This window comes from Carcharhinus amblyrhynchos, chromosome 12 (genome assembly GCF_965287045.1).
Source record: "Carcharhinus amblyrhynchos chromosome 12, sCarAmb.v2.hapA, whole genome shotgun sequence".
Classification (NCBI taxonomy): Eukaryota; Metazoa; Chordata; class Chondrichthyes; order Carcharhiniformes; family Carcharhinidae; genus Carcharhinus; species Carcharhinus amblyrhynchos.
The window spans coordinates 78,387,837-78,409,922 of NC_137335.1; the positions used below are offsets into that span (position 1 = coordinate 78,387,837).

A 22,086-nucleotide genomic window follows, 5' to 3' on the forward strand; every position below is an offset into this window, starting at 1 on the left:
TGGCCTGCTGTACCAGGAGTGGCGCGCACTCTTGGGGTTTTACGGTAGGAGCTGGCTGTGGACACTGAGGCTGCGCACTCTTGGGGCTTTACGGTAGCAGGCCGCACTGAGCGTGCGCGGCGCGCTGCCTCGAGGAGCCGCTCGGTGGGTGCGGGGGAGACGGAGCCGAGTCCGGACCTCAACATGAGCGACATCAACGTCAAGAAGCTGAAGGTGCCCGAGCTGAAGGATGAGCTGAAGCGGCGCGGCCTGAGCGTGCAGGGCCTGAAGGCCGAGCTCCAGGAGCGGCTGCAGGCCGCACTCGACAGCGAGGCGGCGGAGGCGGTAGTGGAGGCCGAGGAGGAGATGGAGGAGGGGGGAGAGGGCGAGGAGGACGGGCCCGGGCCGCTGGAGACCCCCGAGAACGGCGAGGAGGAGGAGGAGGAGGAAGAAGAAGAGGAGGAGGAGGAGGCCGGCGCCGGGGAGCTGCCCGAGTCGCTGCTGATGGAGGAGGAAGAGGAGGCGGCGGCAGACAAAGCCGAGGCGCCGGGCCCGGGACTCAACGGCGCTGCCGCTAGGCCGCTGCCCGCGGCGGCGCAGGCGGCCGCTTCCGAGGGGGGTCTGCTGCCCGAGGCCCAGGCCGCCGCAGAGGAGATGATGGAGGAGGAGGAGGAGGCCGAGAGTAAGACGGGCGAGAGCGAGAGCGGCCTGGGCGAAGAGGAGGAGGAGGAGGAAGAAGAGGAGGAGGAAAACGGGATGGGCGAGGCGGAAAGAGCGGCCCCGGAGGCGGCCCGGGAGCCGGCACAGGCCGAGGCCGCGGCGCAGCAGAGAGCGGGAGAAGAGGAGACAATGGGGGGCGGCGAGGCGCGGGCTGCCAGCGGGCCGGAGCCAGAGGCGGCCGCCGCTGCCGCCTCGGGCCCGGCTCCCGCCCCGCAGCCCTCCGGCAAAGGTGGGCAGCTCGGCCTTTTATTTCCCATAAAGAGCGGGAGAGGGGGGTTAATTTTTATTGTCATTTAAACGGTAATGAGCCTCAGGACCATCACTTCCGGCGCTGCTGCTCCATTGGCGCGCGTGTGTGGGAGATGGGGCGTGGGGGGAGGAGCTGTGCCTGCCTTACACACACACACAGGATTTAAAATGGGAGAAGGGGGATGATTATACAGCATGGGGAAGCAGGCCAGAGAAAATGGAGGGTGGAAATAATGCGAAGCAAAATGGAGTAAGCCTAGGCAGCCAGAGCAAAGGGGATGGAGGAGGAGGGGAAGAGCTGGAGAAAAAGGGGGGGAAAGTGGCACGTGGGGACAAATAACTTTCAATTTTTTTCCCCATTCGCAATTGCTTTTGTTTGCACTGCATATTTCGACCTGGGGGAAAAAATCCATCCCCAGTCACTTCAATCGAGTCACAAAAGGCATCTATCTGCATGAGATGAGGTTTTTTTTTGTTTAAGATGGTGGGCAGCATTTGTGACCATTTGGAGGGGGGAAGGATGCAGTGCTGAAACAGGATGCCAAGATTTACAGATTGTCTCAGCCAGTGTGTAGTCAGGGGCTAGAGTTGGTGGCAAAAGGAAATATTTCTGGGGAGGGAGAGGAGATTTACAACCTGTCTTCCTAATATTTACTCACGCCAATTTGATACCTACCCAATCCTGGATTTCATCCAGAAAGTTAGAAGAAGCAGAGAAGACTAATGCTGGGTGTTCAGTGCTGTACATGTGAGGTATGAACAGCACAATATGTGTAATAGTTGACTGGAAATTTGTTCTGGGTTCAAGGTGATGATTAGGTTTGTGAAGGTCTCAAGGAAGAAAATAAGACACTGATCTCTCTGAATGTTGTACGGATGAGAATGGAGCCAAGCAAATTCAGCCCTAATGTGGCAACGTTAGTCAAATTGCAGATGTGGGAGGCCTGGTCATAAAGCAGAGATTGACCACAGTGCGTTTTCCAACTTCTGCATTTTACAGTGTAAATACTGTTGGCTTTGTGCAAGGCAGTTTTTATTTTGTAGTATGGCTGGAGGTTGATAGGGAGTTGTGGGTGAGATGAATATACAGCTGGGAGATAGTCTATCAAAGGATGGTTGGAGGTGGGATTCTAGCTGGTGTTACAGAGAGGAATTCTTGAGTTGGTGACAGTGTGTTTTGATGGAGATGCGGCACTTGGGACAAGTGGGCCATTTTCAATGCGGGTAAGCCTTCCGTTTCAATCTTAAGCTATATTCTAAGACGAATATTACAGCAGTAATGTAGTCAAATTGCAGCACTGCCCAAGTGATTCAAGTTTAAGTTGGAAGGTAGGAAAATATGTATTAAAAAGAGTATAAGGTTTTCTGTTGTCTTTGCCTTGGCTTAACATTTTCCTAGCTAAGTTTACCATGGTACGTTCAAAGTTGGATGCAAAAAGGAAAGGTAGATAATTTTATGTTGATTTCTGAACTGAAAATTTATCACTTCATAAAGATAGATCCCTCACCAACAAGTAGACATCAAACTAAGATCAAATAGAGTCTGTTGAGTTATATTTTGTAGTCTTCCACTGCACCTCTGAAGCAGAGTAACATATTGTGGTTCCACAGTGTGACAGTCCTGTCATTATAAAATAACAATTCGTCCTATGCAATGTGAGCAATACCATAGGGGACCATTCACAAACAACTTAATTGTTCAAGTGTGTGCAAATGTAGTGGCACTGGCTAGTGGACAATACTTTTGACATACAACTGAGGGCTAGTGGGCTGCATTTCCCATCTGAAAAAAGGTCCAATACAGTTGCTGGTGCTGCAATCAGAAATTGAGTTTGCGCCGTACCCAGATTTGAAGAAATTAGCAATCTTTAAACAAACTGGTAGTGTGCACAGAATGTAGTTATTTAAGGCTACATTGTAGCAGTCCTTGGATCAGTCATTGCAATATTGATTCGCAACCAGCTGCATCTTATGCTGCTTGGCTGCAAATCCAATTTTCTGTCATGTAGATAGCTGCACAGTGCTTATCCAGAGCTTTATTTGGGCTGGTTTATTTTGTGTTTGAAAGCTTTCAGATTTGAAAAAAATTGTTTTTTTTTAAGTATTCAGACAAGATATATACTATGCAATTACCCCACGCGCTTGTAAGTCTTGAGGACCCCCCATAATTCTGCTCAATTCACAGCGGGGTCCTGTCACTTCCTATGAGCCAACTTTTCAACACGGCAGTTACCGCAGTAGAGATTGAAATTGGCTAATGTTTTTATATTTGAAAAGCACAACTCCTAAACCTCACAGATTAGTCAAAAGTGGAAATATTATTTGTGTTGTTGAGTTAGGGTGAGTTGTCCAAGTACTCTGTTGGAATATTTACAGTTTAGTTTTGATTTATTGGAATATCTTTATTGGCTACAATCCTTAGGTGAAAAGGACCAATAGTCATCCTACCATTCAGTGTTTCAAACTAGATGAGACATGGAGCAGCTTTTGGTGTGTTTCATTCTGTGATGAACTTAATGTTGGTTGATAAGTTTAAGCTGCCTTTAAATAACTTAGTGCATGCCATGCTTTTCCCTTTTGGTGCCCTACTGATATTAAGCAGTGCAAACTAGGCAGCTGCTCTCAGGCTAACAGAGCAGGATTTGCTTATTAATAGCCAAGAACTATTTCTGGAAACAGCGTTGTGTGTCCCATTTCAGTCTCCCAATGACAGAACTGTCCTATTTATGCAGCAAGGTGTTTCATCAGCACATTTCCACTGAGGAGTAATTCCCTCTTACTTCCTTATTCAAAATGAAAGTGGCTTATGAAAGACTAGGTGAATTTGCAATACTACTGCCCTCTATGCAAAGAGCAGTTTTGTATTGATAGTGTTTATAATGTAAATGCTTCCTGAATTCCAGGCCTGGAGGAAGCAGGGTCCCATTTTGCTGTGACTCTAACTGCGTGGTACGAATGCTTAGTAAATTAGTACTTCCTTTATATGTTAATACAAAATTTGCAACATAATGTTGCAGAAAAAGAATTACAAACACATGGTGCCTGGTGCAGTGGGTCACTTGTTGTGAAGGCTAACACTTAAAAGCAACTGGATAAAAGTCTCCCTCTGGAATTACATTGATGTGTACAGCATTAAACCTTTTCTTTTGTGGAACCACAGTGTTAACCCATAAATCAGCATTCTGATTTTGAAATGAGTCTAGGAATGGAACAATGAAGAGTCATGTTGATGTAGTTGAAGTTGAATTGAGTTTCAGCTGGGCAAATGTCTTTGAATGATGCTGTGGTCGTTGGCAGAGTGGAGGTGATAAACCTGGCATGATTGTGCAAGGGGGTGGCAGTACTAAACCAAACTTGGCTCTTGGTCAATTTTATTTCAAATAACTGCACGTTATTTAGAATTGATCAAAATGAAATGACTTTTGAGGGAAAATCCCCTGTCGTAGAACTAGAATCTGGTGATGTGGAAATGTTTATAAGGGCTGTGCTCCATGTTTATCAGATTGCGGGGTACATAGAAACTTCACATAGCGTATCTTCAATCCTTTCGATGCAAAGTCTTGTAACAGTTATGTTCAGTTTATGAATAGTGCATTTCATGGGCTGAATACTCTCAATTGTAGAAGAGTATTGTTGTGGTTAACAAGCTAATAAATTCTCTTGTGTATGCTTTGCAGATACTTAATTTGTGAGAATGAAACGTAAAAGACCATTACACTTTTCATCATATTGTGAATTTAACGCATTGTGGTAAAATATAATCTATTTAAAGCAAACAAACTGAAGTTGTTCATGAATTGCAGTTAACCTCATTTGGAACAGTTAAAGTAATTCCCATATCTCTGAATTACGCTGACGTTTGACTTCCTACTTTGTGCATGAATTGTATGCCAATTTCCACTTCTCCCCCAGTTTAATATAATCATTGTAATCTTGCATTTGGAGCCAATATTGGTCAATTTGTTAACCTACTTTCCTCTGTAGGAAAAGAGGGCCAGGCTGAACAGACAACTGATAAGAGTAAAGAGCAAAATCGCAAAGGTGTAAAGAGACCTCATGAAGACCATGGACGTGGCTATTATGAGTATATTGAAGAAAACAAATATCGGCGGTATGATTAACTTCATGTAATCAGTTTGTAGCACCTTCTTATTGTTCTGTTTAGTTCCAAGCCATTAATCAATATATGTGGTTGTTTCCAGGTCTAAATCTCCCCAGCCACCTGTGGAAGAAGATGAGGAGGAATTTGATGATACTGTAGTTGCCCTGGATACATGTACGTGATGTTAACTAGATTGGCTAATGTATGTATTGTAAAGTGGGCGATGAGGCAAGAATTTGAACTACTAGAAACTTGTGAAGAATTGCTACTGCAGTCAAGTTTCAGATATGATTGAGCTGAGACCGACTACATCATCCACAGAACTCCCCTTAGTCACACAGTACCATTATTCTACTACCCAGCCCCCACCCACCTCAGTCAAGAATTTCCTGGGACAGGCAAAAAAATTGGGAGTCTTTTCATAATGTGTCTGGGAAATTCTTTAAGGGATAATGAATCAAGTTCCAGAAACTTTGCAACTCATGAATGTTACTATTCCTGACTGCTTTGAAATTTCCCCATAATTGCTGGATATTTTTTTCTCAGACTTAGATGCTTGCCGCACATTTGTTATTGAACCTATCTGTGTATTTCATGCACACGCCCATAAATCTCAGACATATGCTTCTATCTTTCTGACTAAAATCATGGAAGCAATTGGATCAAATGAAGATTGTCACTTGAGCATGCATTTCTCTAAAGAATGGAAATCAAACTTATCAAGCCTATCCTAATAATCCATAGCCTGGCTATTCAGCGTGTTTGAGGACTAAAACAGATATATAATTGCTACACAGTCTACATGTTGTGTTCTTGTGCTGTGCAATCTTAAAAATTTTGGTCTGAAATCTCACTTGTGAGCCACATTAAATTATCTGAACATTCAATGACATGTCAACTGTGACCCCAGATGCCTATCCTGTTTCAAAATATGTTCTGTAACTTGCATTGGACTGCCATTAATGGGGTAGGTTGTTTTCTTTTTCAAGCAAAACTGTTACCTAGTAATTGCTGACTTCACCAGCTGATTATGATCACATCCTTTTTAAGACTGTCTATCATCTTTTCCAAGGTTGATGTCAAACTATTAGAATTACAATCCCTCATTTGATTTCTCCTTAAGTATTGGGATCTTAAAACTTCATTCAGTCAGTTTGAACTAACCAAGGTCTTGGAGCACTTAACCAAATGAATTCATCACTTCCATAACAGATCTCATTGTCACTTAGCATTCTATTATATGGTATCAAGTCCAGAAGCCTGATCAACCTTGAGTATCTTAATCCTGTTTAAGACCATTTCTGTGTCACATTTAGAAGTATGTAAATAAGTTATTAGTGAAAACCTGCTGTGTGTTAATTTGCTTTGGGCTTATTCGTGTCCTTAAATCTAGCACAGCTAGCTTCTAATGGCTATGGCATTGTGAAACACATTCCAACAAGTTGGGCCAAAGGGCCTGTTTCCATGCTGTAAACCTCTACAAACCCACAATCCTTGGTCTTTCCACTGAAAGCCTAAAGGGGTCCTGGGTTTTTGACATCATTATAAATAATGTTCCTGATACTGGGCAATAGTACATGTTTGAAATGCTATTTGCTACTGGGGTGCAATGCAGGTTTATAATTGTCACTCAAAATTTTATAGGAAAGGTGGACTGCCTTTTGCCTTCAGTTTGTTTCTCATTAACCAAAGCATATACTTGTGACTTGATGTCAGTCAGTATCCTTAATAGTTGTCTTGTGCTTTTGTTTTGATATCATAGCCAAGTCAGTAACTTTAATAGCAAGTTTTAATGTTGGGGAAAGCCCTTTGTTTTCAAGACAGTTCAACTGACTTTAAACCTGAAACAGTGTAGCAGTTTTAAAAACTGTCCTCTTTTGGTTTTTCACATCTCATAATGTTCCCCTTGGGAAGGGAAGAAAATTAGTGTCTACTATGCTTGTGTAGGTGTTAAAAATACTAGTGAGTTGCATTAATACTCATAGATCTTTATTTTGGTTCTGTTTCGTCCCTGAAAAGATCTTCAAAATGTTCTTGTAGTTGCTCTTGTTGTTCTTCAGTTCTTACACTGCTTATTTTATGACAGAATAACATTCGTACAGATCACTTATACAGGTCCAATTTTTCTTATTTGCTTTTTAGCATTCAAGCTTCTAATTAGTGATCTAGTAATGTCAATTTCTTTGTTGGTATGTGGCATTAACTTCTAGTGGTATTACATTGGGAAATGATGCTGTTATGTTCTACACATGTGCTAGTTAGTGTGTACTATTTATTATACTGTGGTTTAATTTAAATACTAACATGTGCCATGTTCTTTTAAAGACAACTGCGATTTGCACTTTAAGATCAATAGAGATCGTTTTGGCGCCATGCCACTGACTATGGAAGGATTTGCCTACCTCTGGGCTGGAGGGAGAGCTTCCTATGGAGTTGCCAAAGGCAAAATCTGCTTTGAAATGAAGGTAAATGCCTTCAGTTTTATAAGCGATTCTTTTGTAAAGTCTCAAATTTAGGATGGTATTGTCTGACTTTGACGTTGTCCTTCAGGTAACTGAGAAGATACCAGTTAAGCATTTGCCACCAGATCAGACTGACCAACATGAAGTGAGGGTTGGCTGGTCCTTGGCTTCCTACAGCATGTTACTTGGTAAGTTTATATACAGCATCCTATTTTCTTCACTCTTTACTGAAATCTTTTTATCCTCTACCTTTGTGCACATTCATCTCTGTCAATGGCAAAATCATTTAAATGGAATGCTGATTTCTATCAAAACGCTATTTCCCAAATCTGGTCAAGAACTGTCAGTTAACAATTTGAACATTGCTCAATGTCGTGTGTAATAAACCAGTTGGGTGCAATTTGATAATATGTGATGGTTTTCTTTTTGAGAGTGTAATAGGTAAAGAGAGGTTTTAACAGTGAGTTCACAGCAGTTTACCTGCCAGTTACCAAGTCGCAGTGGACTTGGAACTATGTTGCAGTGATTTCATGGCACCTTTCAAAAATGACGCCGCTTACTGAAAGGAGTAATCTGTTATTTTGTAGGAAAGGTGAAATGTTGCAGAAATTTACTTATCAGGAAACCCAAGTTATTTTTTTCTTGGTGAGAAAGCTATGATTAGGGTTATGTGAGCTTTTTGTCTTGGCTCAAAAGCTGAAGGTGCCATCTTACTTGGCAAGCTGAGTCCAAGTAGCTGTACATATTTGCCAGAAGCGAAAATTGTGGATTGATTGCTGCGGTTAATATGGGAAAGAAACACTAAAGGAGACGGAAGAGAATTGATACATAATAGTAATAGTACTCACACCATAATACATTTCTGCATGAATCAAGTTTTAAAGAATGCTTAAATTGTGCATTGTATTGATGAAATAATTCATATTCTGGCCTGCATCTTAAAAGGATCATTTGAATGTCTAAAGTTTTGTGGCTCTTCTGGTTTCTAGTACCTGAATTTGTGTTCTCTAACTTTATATGATCCATTTATTCAATGCATTAAAGTTTTATAGTGTTAAACATCGTTCTGTGCTTCCTTTTGTTTCTCTCCCTCCACCGTGTGAAACATTTTGAGCATTGATTGCTTGGTTTGGAGATTAAATTTATAGTTACTGGGGAAATTTGCCAGTCTTTTTAAATTTTAAATTCTTGGTACTTTTGGAAATATTTAACTCTTTGAAGCATTTCTGGCATTATTTCTAATTATAATACAAAGTAATGGCTGTGTTGCAAATCACCATCCATTAATCAAATGTGCAGGCATCCCTACAGAGACTGTACAGGATTCTAAGGATGTGATATCTTTTCTTTACCATGTCACATTGCCTTTAACAATGCAATGCTGTAGATATTCTTTGACCTCTTGTTTTTAAATTATTTCATTCTCAAGTAAACATTGTGCTTTCCTCTTTTGCTTTCAGATTTGTCATTCAGAATCTTTAGCTGATTTTTTTCTGTTAGATCAGGCAAGGGATGTTTGTATTTTCTATATGTTTGCATCTCTCAGCCTCAGGCCAAGTATTTGGCTGCGAGATATTTTTGTTCAAATAACTTATTCCTAGTTTTTTTTCTCTCTCTTCCTGCCCTTCCCTTTGTTTGATAATTTCCTATTGTGATTTTCCTGTTTCTTCACCCTTGGAATTCCACCTTTTTGTCAATATTTGACCCAGAATGTCTTTCCATGCATGGCTGGCACATATAATCAACATGTAAACTGACAGATTGCCAAACCATTTTATCCTTGTCCCATTTATCTTGGCAAATTGCATTTATCATCTCCACATGTCCAGATTGCCTGTTTTCCTCTGAAAAGCAACACTAAAGCTTGCTTACATTGTGTTGTACACTTACCCAGATGGAATTTCACTGTAGGCTTACCATTTCGCAAACTGCTGATGTAATGGCATTTCCTGAGGCATATAGATTGGGTTTTCATCATAATGCAGTTTTATCCAGCAATCAAGGTATGGCCCCATTCTGCTCTGAAATCAAGTGATTAGACTGTCCTTGCAAGGGTTTCTGACCCAAAACAATCCTGTAAAGACGGTATGTCATCTAAACCCTTCTGAAAGTTATCATTGGGTACAGCAGAACAAACTGGAACACACTCCTACTTTGTGCATATTTCAGCTCCTTTAATCTAGGATATTGACTGCCGTATGGCCTGTATAACTCTAGGCCATGCTAGACTGATGACCTGAAATGGGCAGTGATGTCTTTATTATATTTTTTAAAAAATTAGGGACATGATATTTTATTCAGTTTGCTTTCTAGTGTCCTGATGGTCACATGAGGCTATAATTTTGATAACTCTGAGATCACTAGAATCTAGAAACATGAGCCACTTGTGTATTTTATCTTGAATTCAGTGCACCTGACCATTGCTCATTCTTTACCAAAATTCTAATGCAACTCAAGTTGCAAACATTTGTATTGTGGAGCCTATTGCCAAAGGATACATCTACAGGCATTGAATGACCTGTGCATTCCCAGCATTGTTTCAGAGTCCAGTTTGTAACTCTTAGCCTAGGCAGCATTGGTTGCTTGAGTTCAAATTGTTTAAAAACTCTTTGTTTTCAGGCGAAGAAGAACTTTCTGTCGGGTACTCTGGGAACGGAGCAAAATGTTCAAATTGCAAGTCTGAAGATTATGGTGAAAAATTTGGGGAGAATGATGTGATTGGCTGCTTTCTGGTAAGTCAACAGTACTTACAGGGAATCACAGCATCAGGACTAATAAAGAATTCTGATTTGAGGTGCTGTCTTTTACCGCCTATTTCTGTTGTGTTCAAACCTAACCCCAGTGCTATCATTGATCAGTATTGGCTTAAAGGAGTCAACAAACCGATGCATTTGACTATCAATTTAGGAGTTTTGGATATAATAATTATTGAAAACTAATTATATTCAGTTAACTCCTTCACATTGAATTTAGTAACGCTATCCTGCCAGTGATACTGTTGTTAGAGAGTAAGAAAGAATTTGCAGTTAAATTTTTTTTATTTAAAAGGAATCCACAAAATATATTTAGTGAAAGGAGCATTAGAAAATGTCTGCATGTGTACATCAAGAGCTGAGCATTGCAGGTGTAGGAAAGTTCATGTTTAACAATTAGCATGCAATCCATGGAGATTGATCCTTTGCAGTAAGAATCAGATACCCCATATACAACAAGGATGTTTAATGTTCAGCAGAAGTTGTGCGATAATCACTATCAAATTTTCTCAGTTGTCGATTGCGGTCAATCTTGGCTTGAATTTTTCTCTTTGCAAGAAATTCTAGTGATCTCAACATTATTTGACACATTTTTGTTACAGAACTTTGATACTGATGAAGTGGAAGTATCTTATTCCAAGAATGGTCAGGATCTGGGTGTTGCGTTTAAGATTGGGAAAGACAGTCTCGCTGACAGAGCCTTATTTCCACATGTTCTGTGCCACAATTGTGCTGTGGAGCTTAATTTTGGACAGATGGAGACCCCATACTTTCCGATACCAGAGGGCTTCACCTTCATCCAGCAGGTTCCATTGGAGGAACGTGTACGTGGGCCAAAGGGACCCAAAACCAAAGGAGAATGTGAGGTATATGTGATGCTTTAAACCATTGATTCTTACATAGTGCTATGTAAGTCGGAACATAGGAGTTAAACTGCTTGGGCAAGATCGTGACTGACATGTATCTCAATTCCATTTACCCACCTTTGTTTGAAATCTCTTGACTATGTTGAAAAATACAAAGTTGTTTCATTCGTAGCATTGACTTTTCTATAAAGTGACATGAGTTATTCAATATTTAAAGTATTGTAGTTAGATTCCATACTTGTCTCACCCTGGATATAGGCTATAATGTACTTCCTTTCTCACTAGCTGTTTTGCTTCAGATTTCATACATACCTCCAGGCTTCAGGGTATATTTGCACTATAATTTGCATGTTGGAAGACAATGAAGTACGGCAGTATGAATCTTGCCATGTAACACACAACCTGCAGTAAATATTTTATTCAGTATTGATGATTCATGATCACTTTGCAAGGGGATATTTGAATTAATCTGTAGTATTTGGTTTATTTTAGGTTTTGATGATGGTTGGCTTGCCTGGGACTGGCAAATCAGTTTGGGTTTCGAAGCATGCAGCAGAGTACCCAGGCAAATATAACATTTTGGGGACAAACAACATTATGGATATAATGAAGGTGAGATATTTGAGAAAGCTTTATTTTTTGATATGTGCATGTAAAAATTAGATGCATGTTTAAGTTGCTTTGACCAAAAGAGGTTCACATTTACTTTGCTGTTCATGTGGAAGCTCTTTGATGTGCATCTGGGAGGCAGGTATTACCTGTGTATGTATTATTAGAAGGCTTGTATATTCATACAACTCCAGTTCAATTTCGGGTTGTGATTACATTGAAGCTGCATGTCTCAAAGAAATGTAGAAATCCTGCATGTAAACAAATGGCTGTAATAATATACCATATTTCCTGATGTATCAGTTGAATTGATTAGATTTTCAATTTTTGCAAACTTCATTCATATACAAGTCAAAGTAAGACAAGACCAGGCTAGCTTGAGATTCCACAGAGAAAAACAGCACCCATTACATACGTAACCAAAGGTTTATTTCATATCTCTTTCATTAGTACGTTAATGAAAAAGAAAAATCATGCAACGTTTTCAAAATAGTTTTCAAATTCTTCATCTTCTGCAAGGGCGGCATAGTGGTTTAGCATTGCTGCCTCTCAACTCCAGGAAACAGATTCTGTTTTGTCCTTTGCATGTTCTCCCCATGTCTGCATGGATTTCCTCCCATAGCCCCAAGCTGTGTAGGTAGATGGATGGTAAATGTGAGATTACAGGGAAAGAGTGGGACAGGGGCCTGGATAAGTTTTAAGGTGTTTTTTAAATCTATTTATTAGTGTCACAAGGCTTACATTAACACTGCAGTGAAGTTACTGTGAAAATCCCCTAATTGCCATCTCCAGCACCTGTTCGGGTACAGAGGGAGAATTTAGCGTGGTCAACATACCTAACCAGCATGTCTTTCAGACTGTGGGAGGAAACCCACACAGACATGGGGAGAACATGCATACTCCACACATAGTGACCCAAGCTGGGAATCGAACCTGGGATAAGATACTCTGTCAGAGTTGGACTTAATGGGCCGAATGGCCGTCTCTATTCTGTAGGGATTCGATGATTCTGCATATCTCATGACTTCAAGCTTATATATGATTGACTTGACTGGTCAATCATATATAAGCTTGAAGACATTTGGTATGGTGTTTGATTAGATTTATTTGTACTCAAATTATGCAACTAAAAGGATGATTTCGACTATAGAAGCAAATTTAATAATGGTTGACCCAAATTTACACTGTTCCTGGATGTGTTTTTTTTTAATTTTCTGCCCCCTTTCAGGTTTTGAGCTTCAAGCGTCAGAAGACTGACAGAGGTAAATTAACTACATTGATTCAACAAGCTACACAGTGTTTGAGCAAGTTTATTGAGATTGCAGCTCGCAAAAAGCGCAACTACATTCTTGACCAGGTATGTGGGGAGTTGATATTTCTTCCATTTAATTGACTGGTTGTATTATCCAGTTCGTTTTTGTTTCTGTATATGATGTACACAATAGGTCAGATTGTTTGGGAGACCAAGGATAGATATAGGGCCAGAGTTCAATATATTGAAAACAATTGAGTACAGATTGCAGATAGGACACTTAAGTTGTCGCTAAGTAGGAAAACAACCAAATAACCCAATATAATTACACTTGATTCCTTACTATAGCCAATCCTCTTGTAATATGTTTGCTACAATTAATTGTTTACTTGGTGCACAATAATTAGTGCTGTTTTATCAGCTTTGCTGGGCTTAAATTAAGATGGGATGCTGTGCAAGAATGGGGGGTGTGGGGGTGCCTGGAAAACTCAAAATGAGAAGCATAGCTTTTTTTTTCAAAAAAACTTTTAATTTTCTTGTGTAGACAAATGTGTGTGCAGCTGCACAGAGAAGGAAGATGTGCCTGTTCGCAGGCTTCCAGCGTAAAGCGGTTGTCATTTGCCCATCAGATGAAGAATATAAGGAGCGTTCAAAGAAGAAAGCAGAGGAAGAGGGAAAGGATGTCCCAGAGCATGCTGTTCTGAAAATGAAAGGTGTAGATCCAATTTGAGTGCAACCCTTGTGTTGCCTTATCAATCAGTTTTTCTTTGGAAGCTAGAATACCTGGTCTTACTCTGTAGTTTGGATGTGTTAGTGGTACAACAGTGCACTTAATGGTTATCTCTAGTGTTTTTACCAAACCTTTAAAAATATGATTTTTGCCCCTTTTGGATTTTTAAAAATTTATTTGCCTGTTACATTGGTCTTTTTATTTTACATTTAATGTAAGTTTAATTGTAATTTTAGAGATGTTTAACTTGGGTGTTTTACTTGCCTGCTATATAACATGTTTTGTGCCTTTTTAAAAAAATCTTGCTTGAAAACTGACTTGTAGCTGTAGGCTGCTGCCATGCAGCTATTTACAAACTGTTTATTTTACTCATGAAAGTGTAACTTTTGTCTGGTGTAATTCTTGTAGGCCAACAGTGCATTATCAGTCTCACACTGATACAAAGTAGTTTCTGGTGCTCAGATATGTGGTGGTGCTACACAGGAGTCCTATAAATCTTCTGAATTTTCCATGCATTGTAGCTGGGGTATTATCTTGCTACTCGAAGGGTGCACTGTTATCATTCCAACCTAATTTTAAACAGAATGCCTTGATGCTCCCTTTGATCTGGACTTCACAAATGTATTTGTTCAAAGATTTCAAAATTAGTGCCATTAAGCCAAGTGTGAGGCATGACCTGGATTTGAAGGAGGAGAGGAAAAGTGATGACGTGGATTGTACAAATTTCTGTTTGAACTCCCAGACCCTTTAGTTACTGCATTTCTCCAAACTTATTAGTTGCAAGTAGGCTTACACTAACAGTGCAATGGAATTACTGTAAAAATCCCTTAGTTGCCTTGCTCTGGTGTCTGTTTGGTTGCACGGGGGAGAATTTAGCATGGCCAGTACTCCTAACTGGCTTTGGATAATGGGAGGAAACCCACGGGGAGAACACAGTGACCCAAGCTGGGAAACAAACCCAAGTCCCTGCTGCTGTGAGGCAGCAGTGCTAACCACTGTGCCGCCCCAGAAGAAGTAGCAATCGGGACTATCCTGGATCTGGTTTTAGTGCCTCCTTGTACAAAAGTGGGGGGAGGGTGGTTCTGCTGCTGTTCAGTGACATGCACACATGCAGAAAAATGTATGCATGCGGACTTTGGGTGAGTACAGAGTTCAGCTGTGATGCTTACACAGTTGAATAGTCTATTTACACTCTGTCTGACCTGACTTGAAAAAAGGTGGCAGAGGAGAGCTGATGCCCTGTAGACCACCCTTGGTGAGTCAAAAGTACAGGATGCAAGGGAAATGGTGATGTAACCTGGCCGCACTGACCTCATCTAAGGAAAGCAATTATGGAGCTGCAGACAAACTGGAATATAGAGAGATTCTGCTGCACCGGGTCGATTCTCACTTTTAATGGTCTGTTTTTCAAGGTATCTTCACACTGCCTGAACCAGGTGACTTCCTGGATGAAGTGAGCTACGCAGAGCTGCAGAAGGAAGATGCTCAGAAATTGCTCGAGAAATACAAGGAGGAAAGTAAAACCGCCCTTCCACCAGAGAAAAAACCCAACACCAGCTCCGGGAAGAGAGCAATGAACCGGGGGCGAAGTGGCCAACGTGGTGGAATGAACCAATACAACAGAGGTGGCCAGAGAGGAGGGCGTGGTGGATATCAGAACCGTGGCAATTACCGAGGGGGTAGGCGAATATGCAATTTTATTTAAACTTGTATAAATAGACTGTAGTTCATTTTGCTGCCAAATTATCACCTTATTTAGAGCTGAGATGAGAAATCCAGAGATTATGAATCTTTGAAATTCTCTACTCCCGAGGGTTGTGGACGCTCCGTTGTTGAATATATTTAAGGCTGGGTTAAACACATTTGTGATGCCTCAAAATTGAGGGATATGGAGAAGGGGGGAAATAAAGTTGAAATCCAAGATCAGCCATGATTGCACGGAATGGCGGAACAGGTCTTGTGGTCTCCTCCTATTATGTTCATCCCCACCCCCCCCAATAGTTTACAACTGGGAAATTTAATCTTGCGTTGGTGATCAGTAGTAAGACTTGGAAGAGAATTGTTTGTATTTTTTCAGCTGACCCCTAGGTGTCTATCTTCCCTGTTTCAGGTGTGATTTAATTGTTCCCTGGCATCCTCTAGAGTGTCCCTGTAGTAGTCATAATTCTTGAGAGTTTCGATAACAACTGTTGATTAGGTGGGAACATTACAGCCAAGCCCAGTTTAGTTCTTGCGTGTACATTTGTAGCAAATGTTACTGGGCAGGAGCAGGAATCTTAATTTCCTTTCTCTGAACTAGGAGGTCCTAATTGTGTAGCAACTTTGAGATAAAAATGTAGGACAGATTAGGAGTCCATGAGACCAGCTAGTTTTTAGAGCAGTGCTGCTCACTGAGTCATCCCAGAGTCTGACTGCAGTTTGTTCCAGAGAAATCTTTTCTGTAAGAAGATGTCCTGCAAACTGACCCTTTTTTAAAAAAAAATACAGCACAGATTGTTTGGACCATTGTCTGGATTTCCCCCCTTTAAAATTGAATTGAAGAATTAAATGGAAATAAAGTGTGTTAACCCTGAGACACTCGTCTTTTTCAAGCAGGTTCAAACCGTGGGCAATATAATAGAAGAGGAAATCAGCAGAGCCGTGGCTATGCTCATAATCAGCGCTTCACTCCGATGATAGGCTACAACAGGGGTGGTTTTATCGAAAGACCCTCTTACAGTGGCAGAGGAGGTGTTTACAACCATAGGGGTGCAGCAGACAACCACAGGGGTCCAGGCAGCAACCGAGGCGGCTACGGACAAGTAAAGTATAGATTTTTAATTGTTTTTGTCCAAACTGTTCTTGAGATGCCCAACCCGAGTCTTTAAATTATTCTGTTCACTCAGTCCCTAAGTCTTCACAATTGTGTTTAAGCTGCCAGTAACTAAACCTTGGCTCCTTTTTTTCATGGTCAGTTACTAATTCCTTCAAGTTGCCTTTTACTCTTTCCATCTAGTCATAGCTTCCCACATTTCTTTCCTTTGCTATTGTTTTCACTGAGTAAAAGACTCAGAGAAAAAAATGATAATTCTTCCAACCAATTTATATGTATCGCCACAGTATTTCTTCCTCATGCTGATTTTATAACATATATAGTTGGCCCTCCCATTCAGCATCAATAGCCCATGTTTATGTAACACATTCAGCATCATAAAACAACCCAATCTACCTCGGGTATTATAAAATTTTGACATCGAGCCACTTTGCTGATATTAAGGCTGATGGTCAAGAAAAGTAGATTTTAAGGTGCCTTTTGAAGGAAAAGGGTGGGAAGTGGTTTAGGGAAGAAATTCCTGGAGATCAGGGCTTTGGCAGCAGAAGGCATGGCCACCACTTGTGGAACAATTAAATTGAAAGATCCTCAGAAGGCCAGAAATTGATAAATGCAGATATGAGGGTTGTGGGGTAGGAGATGGGGAGGTACCTCCAACATTGGCATGAAGAATAAAGCTGCTCATCCAAGGATAAAACTTTGAAATGGTAGAGCCATGAGATATCTTTGCCATTTACAGAATGTTTGAGCAGGATTGTGGAACACTGGTTATCAAGTTTGAAGGCTTGTAGGAAACTAGAGTTGGCTTGTAGTAGAAATCCTACTGCACTTTGTGGCTCATCATTACGAGTGTGTTAATGGCTCACCAAATTTAATGCTGCAATGGGAATGAGAGAATTGTGGAGATATTCACACCTGTTGAAATGGAGCTTACAGTGAATGCAGCTCTACATATTAGTTACACAAATCAACACAACACAATACCAAAGAAAACTGGTATTTCCTGCTATGGATACCAACTGATTTGTGCAGCACTTAACAGGTAGCTGGGTAGCAAGGAGAAAACTGTATGCCTGTCTCTTTGACTAAAACACTTTTTATTGCAACAGAATTTCAGGGGCAGGGGAAATCGTGGCTTTAATCAAGGCTACAGAAATGAAAACTTCCTCCAAGGTCAGGGCTTCAAACAGAACTGGAGCCGTCAGCAGCAGGCGGTAAGTAACACTTCAGTCCAAGGTGGTGAGCAGCAGACAGTGCGTTCATCTGCAGCCCTATTAAAAGCTGTTTTGGGCAGTGACTGGTCATGTGTTGCTGTTCTCCATGCCGGTGTCTGTCAAATGTTGCTGATTTGGAATCTGCTTCATATAGTTTTTGATCAGGGCAAAGGTGTTTAAAGTATGGAGTCATGCAGGATATTGAAAATGTTTTTTTAAAAATCCTATGAATGATTTTCAGGTTCAGCTGAAGTGTGGGGGGGAGTGGTGAGTGCTGATAATAGAATTAGATGCGCTACTATTAAAGATTATGAAGGACCTTGAAGCAGGTTAGAGTGGAAGGGTGGATGAACAGAAACAATTATTGGTAGGTTTTAATATTTCCATTTAAATTTGGTTCCTTGTGATAAGAGAATCTCAGAAATCCTAAAGCATAGTAGCAGCAGTTTCTAAAATGGATTTTGATGATGACATAGTCATCCTGGAATTGTTGCAATTTTTTTGGTGAGCAAAGTTACTTTGGTGCTACTGTGCTGAAACTTCTAGCCCTGGATTGATGCAAGTTTCAATTGGCCTCCTGTTAAATTTAGAGTTCCTCTTAGCATCCTAGGGAAGATAATTTTGAGCAGAAAACAATCTGGTGCGTTAAGCTAACTTTTTAGTGTGCTTATAGGTATTTTGTGCCTATTGTCAAAACAGCAATGAGATAAATAACGCTAGTATAAATGTGATTTTTTTTATGCTGGCGTTGTGTACTTTTGTGCCTGCTTTAAACTTTTTTAAAGCTTTCCTGGATGTTCTAAGATGCTGCTTTTTAGGGTTTTTCCTAATTCTCTCTTTTTAAACCTTACAGCGACTTCAACAGTTCTGGAGTCAGTACAGCAATCAGTATAACAAAGACTACTACTAGGATCTGCAGTGAGTGATCCAACGATGGTTTCACCGCAGCTGTAACTTCAACCAAGAGATGTCAACTTTTTTAATCTTGATTTTTAAACATTCCAAAACAAAGTGCCTGCAGGTCGTATTTGGAAGCTTTATCAATTAATTGATTTTTAAGTGTCTTTTATTTTTTTACATTTTAATTGTAATGTTTAGGTGAAATGTGGTGAACCTCCAATTTCTAGAGGATGAAAACATTTTCAGTTTCTGCATTTTTTTCCTGTAAAATTTTATCAAATAAAAACTCCCCTGAACTTGTGCTTTCTGTGTGCCCCTTGTGTTTATTAATGAACCTGCATAGTGATGTGTTCCCAGTTTTGCTTGTTTTAAAGCTTTTCCTTTCACCCAAATGGTACAACTTCAGGTACTTGCCTCCCTCACTGCTCTTGCAGTGGAAAATTGACCAATTTTGGGAAACATCCTGGGGAATTCCCCCACTTATCCCATCTTCTTTCACAATTCATCCCCCCCACACAGTGATTAATGAATTCACTGTATGTCACTAGCAAGATGAACATTAATTGATCAATCCTGATTGCACCAGCTTTTGAACACCCATTTTATTTCACTAATTCCTCAGTTGCTATGGTGAGATTTGAACTTGTGCCCTTTGATCAGTCATTAGTTTAGGCCTCTGGATTGCTAGTCCAGTAACATAACTGCTAATTTCAGTCCATGACCTCCAGTCATATTCCTCATTCAGTCTAAAGATGTGCAGGTTACGTGGATTGGCTATGCTAAATTGCCCCTAGGTATCGGGGATTTTCCAGGGTTATGGGGATAGGGCCAAGGTGGGATTGTGGTCAGTGCCAACTCAGTAGGCTGAATGGCCTCCTGCACTGTAGGATTCTATAACCCATCAAACCTCCTGAAAGGGCTGAATTTAAAGATACTGTACTGGTCAATAGGTGCCCTGGCGGTTGATAACTTGTGTTGGGCCGTGAACATGTGATGTGGATAGATGTAGCTCAGCTGTGGTTCCTACCATAGGGATTTTAATCACTTAGCTGGCTGATTTTACACATGAACAGCCAATTCACTGAAGCACCAGGGGAATTATGCCCGAGCCTTGAAATAAAAATTGGAGGTGGGTGTATAAACATACGTTTGAACAACAATAATGGATGATTAGTGACAGTTGTAATAATAACTGGTTCTTAAGAAATATTCAACTGTGTATCAAGTGCCAGTCCATTGATGTCAACAAAACTCGGTAGAATTTTCATTCCCTTCTAACAATCCTTGTAAACATTTAAACTTCCAGTTGATGGCTGAAAAGGTGAAGCAAGATTTCACATTCTAAGGCTTTGCATTAATTAAGGGCATTATTATTAATTATGCATTTGGCTTCTAATACTTGAAACTATAAAACAGATCTTCCCCTTTCCATGCAACACTGGGGGGGAAAAAGCCTTCCTTTTTAGGTATACTTCCTTTAAGTGGGTGTTCTGTTTTTCGAGATCCAGGAAGATTTGTGACTCCCTTCAGTTATGGTGCAATGGAGACATTTCAGCCTGCTTTATATGCATTGGTTTACTTATGTTGTTTTCCTTTCCCAGCCTGGTATTTTTTTTATCCCTGGCGCTGTCTTTCACTGAGTTTTTTTGTGGCGATGCTCTAGCACAAACTAGGTGAATGTTCCACCTTTTCAAATCCTCACTTTAGTGTTTTCAATGAGTGCAAGCACCCAATCAAAACCCTGTGCAGTAAACCACAGAGACTTGGCACCAGATACTGGCAGGCTAGTTTCAGATGTACTTCAGTGTCTACCAGAATCTCAATATGAACGTGAATCACATGGGCCTTGTATCTAAGTTGAAATGCTGATTAGATATTCTATCTTGGAGTTAAATGGCTAATTTAAAGCATAGAACCTGACATTCTCTCGACATTTTCTGGGACTTGGGACACTACCAGTCGAACTATTGTAAAAACCAACAGTGCTGCCATTGCCAAATTTGTGCACCTTCCTGACAAAACAATCTAAAGCCTTTCTTTAATCTTTAACTGCCCTTTCTTCTAGGCCTCTTCTCGGGCAGACTGCAGAAACAGTCACATGGCCCCTTTGTTTTATCCTAAATGAGTCCCAAAACAGTCTTTTAAACCTAAATTGTGACACCCTCAACCTTCCTAGATTTGTTTTCAACAGTTGCGCTCCATCTGTGTGGTACTTAAATGCAGATTATGTTTGCAGATTGGACCAAAATAGCTGCTCGTGAGATGATTGCAAAATGGTATTTTCTGCGCCTTAATGTGATAGCTGTACAAACGAGAACACATCAAAGAAAAAGCTTTTGAATATATATCCAGGGTTTGATTTAACACCAGAATAATTTCAGCTTCTTCGACCCTAGGATCTGCATTAATGCTTTGATCCTTGAGCCTGGCTGATTGGTAGCTGTCCAGCGTTTAGAATCAAAGATGGCATTCAAATCCTTTTCATGGCTTTGGTGTGTGACGAAAGCTGTCATTTCAATAGTAAAGAGATTGCTGCATAACTTGATGCTAAACATCTGCTTGCCTCGATGGTCAGAAAAGATATCCATTCATCGAAGAGTAGTGTGTTCTGGTGTCCTGGACAACAACAGTTAGCCCAGCAACGCCAGCAAGAGACATTGCCCTGTGTAAATTGGCTGCCATGACTTTGTTTTTCAAGATGATTACACTTCTAAGGCAATGACTAAGGCAAAGCATTGGCTCTTGAGGCATTCCTAGATGCTTTCTGAAAACTTGAAAAGGCCTGTTTCTTTCAGAGAACTAAAATGTCGTTTTGCATCTCTTGCTCTGGTACTTGGAAACATCCCTTGGCATTTTTTTGAAAAAGAGCAGGGGAATTGACCTGTTGTCTTACCAATATTTATACCTCAAATCAACAGAAAGATAAAACATCTGGCCATTATAACATTGCTGTTTGCTGGGGGCAATTTGACTGCTGCGTTTCCTCCGTTACAGCAGTGGCTACCAGTAAGTACCTAATTGGCTATAAAGTAGTTTGCAACGTGTGGTAGTCATGAAAATACTTGCACCTAACATGACTTAGCTGCTCGGGTTGCGTACAGATCGCAGGCATTGAGCAACTGGTGATGTAGCTCAGTTGTCTGAGGCAGATCATTCATCATTGCAAAAGTTGCAGTTCACTCACAGTGAGGATGTTAACCTATTGAGAATTGCTGCAGAATCTAAGCAGACACTAGGGAAAAAGTAGGAGATGTTCCAATCCTGCCTTCACGAACAGAGAATTGGGCTCGGCTATGATTCTTCCGTGATTGGATAACAACAATCTCTGCACATGAATGATCCTCACTGAGGTAGGCCACCTGTGAATCAGCCCAATTAAAGAGTCATTAGAAGGTGGGTAAATGCTACATTTTATTCCCCTTTTGCAAAGAATAATTG

At 40.7% G+C, this 22,086-nt stretch overlaps 1 protein-coding gene across 2 annotated transcripts; it reads left to right on the forward strand.

Annotated features, from left to right (window-relative positions):
- The first annotated feature begins 92 nt into the window (after window positions 1–92).
- hnrnpua (heterogeneous nuclear ribonucleoprotein Ua) lies at window positions 93–18,950 on the forward strand. Of its 2 annotated transcripts, none has more exons than XM_080200789.1 (14): window positions 93–928; window positions 4,933–5,059; window positions 5,151–5,224; window positions 7,376–7,515; window positions 7,601–7,700; window positions 10,132–10,244; window positions 10,868–11,131; window positions 11,624–11,743; window positions 12,969–13,097; window positions 13,537–13,705; window positions 15,135–15,401; window positions 16,315–16,523; window positions 17,644–17,748; window positions 18,602–18,950. In XM_080200789.1, the coding sequence occupies exons 1-14, from the start codon at window positions 184–186 to the stop codon at window positions 18,656–18,658; spliced, it is 2,619 nt and encodes an 872-aa protein (XP_080056915.1). In that variant the 5' UTR covers window positions 93–183; the 3' UTR covers window positions 18,659–18,950. The 2 variants fall into 2 exon arrangements, with proteins under 2 accessions (XP_080056915.1, XP_080056916.1); XM_080200790.1 differs by having other exon boundaries at window positions 94–928; window positions 16,318–16,523.
- The last annotated feature ends 3,136 nt before the right edge of the window (window positions 18,951–22,086 follow it).